Source organism: Halyomorpha halys, unplaced genomic scaffold (assembly GCF_000696795.3).
Source record: "Halyomorpha halys isolate HHAL.00 unplaced genomic scaffold, Hhal_1.1 Scaffold852.1, whole genome shotgun sequence".
Lineage (NCBI taxonomy): Eukaryota > Metazoa > Arthropoda > Insecta > Hemiptera > Pentatomidae > Halyomorpha > Halyomorpha halys.
Genome location: NW_027111393.1, coordinates 720,482 through 725,523, shown reverse-complemented (window position 1 = coordinate 725,523; position 5,042 = coordinate 720,482). Strand labels below are relative to the sequence as shown.

The window sequence follows — 5,042 nt, the reverse complement described above, 5'->3', positions numbered from 1 at the left end:
AGAAAAAAAATCTGGTGTATTAAGGGCGCCGCGGAAAAAATATCATTATTTAGGGAGCCCCAAACCGAAAAAGATTGGAACCTTTGGCTCAGCTCATACTTAGGAGTTGTTTATACTCTTAGCCAGTTTCCATAATGCTCAGAAATTAATGAAAAGTATCTCTGAATGGTGACATATGATAAAACGATATGGTGACATATGATAGAACGGTTTGATTCCCGCCGGAAAACGTTTTCGTGTTAAGATCAGATTAAAGAAAGATTCAAACAGAGAGCGAACACGCGATCTACGAAGACATGTGAACAATGGAATTATATAAGAACCAGAAACAGCATAGATAGAGATCTTGCTTAGAAATGACTAATTATTTGAATTGGAGGAAAATACTACTTGTTATTTAGACCTTCAGTTTTATAACAGCGTAAATCACGCGAATGTAACCGATGTAGCGCATTGGGAGCAGGGCCAGGTGGGAGCACTTTTGCGTGAACAGATATACAGAAAACATTTCAATCAAATGAAAAAAAGTTCGTTGGTCAGTACTGCTTCCTCAATATTTCTGTATTTTTTATCCCCATAATTTCTTTTTTTGAATGTCTTTTTCTGGGAATTATTCCTTTTCTTCATATTTATGTTGGGTATAGTGCAAACAAGATGGGTTTGCTTGTGATTAAAGGGAAGGGAAATAGATGCGCAGTGTCAAACGTTCTCCTGCCAACCTCCCACTATTCTCTCCAGTAGGTTTGTTCAAACAACCTCTTCTCACTGTACGGAACATGCGTAGTAAGTGTTTCCCCCTACCAATTCCTTGCGCATGCTCCGTACAATTGTGGATAGTCAGAAGTGATTGTTGGTAGGGATGCGACATCGACTAAAAAACATCGATGTTCAATATTAAAACATCTATTTCAGTAACAAAAGGTCTGTTCCAACGGCTACGTATTCTTCGGACAGTCAGAAGTGGTTGCAGAAACTACACATGACATCATGCAACATCGACTTCAAAAACCATCGATATTTTAAAATATCTATGTTCACTATTAATATATCATTGCTTACAAAACATTGCCGAAAACATATCGATGCTTTTGAACATACATTTCAATAACATAGGTTTTTTCCATCGACTTCTGACTATCCAAAACTGCACTGAGCATGCACAGCATAAGGTTTGGGATGGGAAAACACTTATTACGCACGATACCAACAGTCATTAGTGGTTGCTGGAACTAGGGATGGGACATCGACAACAAAAAACATCGATGATTAAAAATATCAAAGTTCAGTATTAAAATAGTATTGCTCACAAAACATTGTAGATAATACATCGATGTTTTTGAACATACATTTCAGTAGTACAAGGCCTGCTCCAAAGACCACGTATATTCAGGACAGTCAAAAGTGGTTGCTGGAACAATGGATGCGACATCAACTCCAAAAAACGTCGATGTTTTAAAATATCAAAGTTCAATATTACAATATCGTTGATTACAAAACATTTCCAAAAATACATCGATGTTTTACATCGAGGTAGTTGTTTTCTGAACACAATGATTATGAAGTCTCAAAAATTACTTTTTGAATGATACTGTCTTAAATAGCATGTCAGAACAGAGCTGTCAATATATTTTTATATTATATACCAGATCACCAATTTGGATTCCGAACCTCTGATTTCACTATCCAGCAATTTCATCGTGTGGTGGACATTATCTCGTTTTCTTTAGAGCGGGGAATGTACTGCGTGGGAGTCTTTTCCGATGTAGAACAGGCTTTTGATCGAGTCTGGCACCCGGGACTGCTTTACAAACTATGTAAATTCCTACCTGCTACATACTCTCTCATTATTCGTTCCTTTCTCACTGACAGATTATTTAAAGTAAACCACAATGGTTCCTATTCATCCCTCTTCTTTCAGTCCGTTGGTGTTCCTCAGGGTAGTATCCTCGGTCCCATCCTCTACACCTCTATACATGCAGAAATCCCAACCAATCCTAACACTATCCTCACCACGTATGCCGATGACACATGTGTGCTTGCTGTTAGTAATAACCCTTTAATTGCAACTCTTCAATCCCATATCACAGCCCTCGAAGAATGGTGTCGTAATTGGAGGATTAAAATAAATTCCAACAAATCCCATCAAATTACCTTTAACCTACGTCGTAAACCTACTGACTGCCCTACAGTATACTTCAATAATGTTGCCCTTACTCCTGTTGAACAGATCCGCTACCTTGGACTACATCTGGACAAACGACTAACCTGGAATCCTCACACAAGACTGAAAAGACAGGAAACTGCGCGTCCATTTCGACTATTACAGCACTTACTAGACAAACGATCTAAACTTCCAATTCATTATAAAAGACTGATTTACATGACAATTATAAGGCCTATCTGGACATACGGCGTTGAGTTTTAGGGCTCCACTAAACCTTCGAATTCCTCTCGTATCCAATCCTTACAATCCAAAATTCTTCGTAAAATTCTAAATGCTTCCTACTTTGTTACAAATAAAGTCATCCACAAAGACCTTAATGTTCCATTTTTAACCAATCTAGCCCGAACCAGATATCAATCCTTCCATTACAAACTCCCTAACCAAACCCATTAGTTTCTAATCTTGCTTCCTCTTTTATTCCGAAGAATCCTCCGAGGCGTCTGAAAAGAGATGGCCTCGAGATCTTATATTGTATAAATGTTTTTAGAGTGCTTGGTAGCTTCTCCACTCATGGGTAGTTTCTCCACATGCTTGTTCCATACCATTATGATTTCCTCAAATTTACTTGATGTATTTTATGTACAGTTGTAAATATCAATAAATAAATTTAAACAATTTTCTTAATTTAAATGTTTTAAAATGCAGTATATTTGATCCTAGATTGAGATTAACTTAGAAGAGATAAATGCAGTAATTTATATTATATATATTTATATTTAATACTTTCTAATTTGTTTCAGAATAACATGATAGGAGGGTAAGAAAAAAAGACAGTGTTAGCAAACGGTTCCGAGCTTTGTATTGGTGTATGACAGTCTTCTGGACAGTCAGAGAAATGGTGCTGGTCTCCATGGAACGCCAAAATGTTATTTTCATACACTTTATCATTTATTATTTGGAGTACCCCCTCCCTCTTCATTTGATTGAAAATCAGAAGAGACAAAGTGCCCCATTTCCTTCAGCTGCTTAGCCCTTCATGCCTCAAAGACGGTGCAGACCACAATAATGATCTCAGCAGATAGGTAGAGCCTGCCTTGATCGTATGGACGGTTATAGGCTCCATACTTATTTCTGTTTTGGACGGTATTCCGTTGACCATATCGATCAAGCTTTTATTGACCCCACAGGTATCAATAAAACGATTTCAGGTTCAGGGTCGGTTTCGACGGTAGATTGCTCAATCCCTGCTTTAATTTTGTGCTTTATTTTTGCAACAGGTTCACTCAGGGGAAAAAGGGGCCACAGTAAAATTGCCACAGGCTTAGGCTGCTTTTTCTGTTTTTCTTTGTTGTTCAGGTTCGGCACATTTCTTAGCTTTTCTTTTGTGCGTATACCTTTCTATAGTGAGAAGTGAGCGGCATTAAATAAAAGATATGCGGAACTGTTTGCTATTTGCTTCTTTAATATCTTGGGGCGCTAATACCACAGCATAGTGACGTATAGAAAGGTCCTCTATGAGTTTTGGTTTTGATTATTCTGCAATAATCTCGGTGTGCAGAGAAGGCACACTTAGAGAAGCCTAAGTTTAACAGAACATATGATGATGCTTAGAGATGATTAACTGAACCTTTTGAAGAGCAAAAGTTAACGATCTTACTTTAAAGAAGAATTTATCAAGATTAAAGGTTTGCTCGATTATGTGCGAACACGAATTTGACTATAGAGCCACAGGCAGGCACGGTACCACATTTGTTCCTTGATGACTAAACGAGTAATGCCAATGAAAATTTTCGATTGTGATGGTAAATACTTTTTTTTCATTTACTGCACGAAAACTCTTTGCTGGTGTAGCAAAAAATACAGCAATATTTTCGTTTTATTATTAATCCTTCTTCCAAGTTTTTCTTTAATCTAGACATTTTTGCTCTTACATTAGTTGTATATTTGAATATTTTATCTGTCTCGTTGCAAATTTGGAGATTATACGTTTATAAACCGCATACAAATCCGGGCCGTGATTATAAATGGGCTCACATTTTGTTATGAAATAAAAGAAGCCGTAGAAATGCATGTGGTGATCATTGAGTTTTGGCGAGATTTTTGCCATTATCCTTTCTTGTGGTGGGGCAGGTGAGGGGGGCAGGTAAGGCACACTTTCCATAGCTCAGTCCGAGGCTTACAGTCGTTGTAATAAGGAAACCAAATCAGTGGAAAAGCAAGAGTGAGTTGCAACCACTACCTCTTAATTCCGATATTAACTCCTTAACATTTTAAATTTCTTAAATAGTTTATTTTTTTAATGAAGTGAATAGAATACTGTGTAACAAAGTGTTATTGTTTTGTTAAATTTATTTTTTTGAAAATATATTTAAATTTACCAATAAATAGAACTAACAAGTTTTGAATATATTATTCTAAAATTTAAACATTTTGAAATTCGAATTGGAATGTTTAAATACATTTCGCATCGCCGCCTCAAAACTTGTATGAAAGCTTCGTAATCATGTAGGTAATACAAAATACTCATGTCCTCCGAATCGAACATTTTCACTCTTTTTTTATTGTATAAAATTCAGCCTATAAAAATCTGTTATTTAAAAAAAAATTGATAGCGATCCCAGTATAATATTTTATTTTACACTCTCAGCGTACTGAAAACTTAAATCTTGAACAGTTAGAAAAACTTCTGACTAGACGGCGAGTTCAAAACTGGAAAGCCTGAACAGTCAGAAAAGAAAATGAAGGTTATTATTATTATATAGGAAAAATATATAGAATCTTTTTAAACAATTTTGATCTCTTATCTCTCAACTTTATTCTTTTTAACATCCGACGTTTCGACCTCTCAGGTCATTCTCAAGGATTCCTACAAACAGCT

The 5,042-nt window shown here is 36.2% G+C and overlaps 1 protein-coding gene across 1 annotated transcript in view; it reads left to right on the top strand.

The window, feature by feature from the left end:
• The first annotated feature begins 3,044 nt into the window (after positions 1-3,044).
• The window catches only part of LOC106686622 (retinol dehydrogenase 11), a 38,780-nt gene continuing 36,782 nt past the window's right edge, over positions 3,045-5,042 (top strand). Inside the window, exon 1 of the mRNA XM_014430012.3 lies at positions 3,045-3,089. Within this exon, the coding sequence (XP_014285498.2) occupies positions 3,060-3,089 (30 nt within the window). The 5' untranslated portion in view covers positions 3,045-3,059. The remainder of the gene's footprint in view (positions 3,090-5,042) is intronic.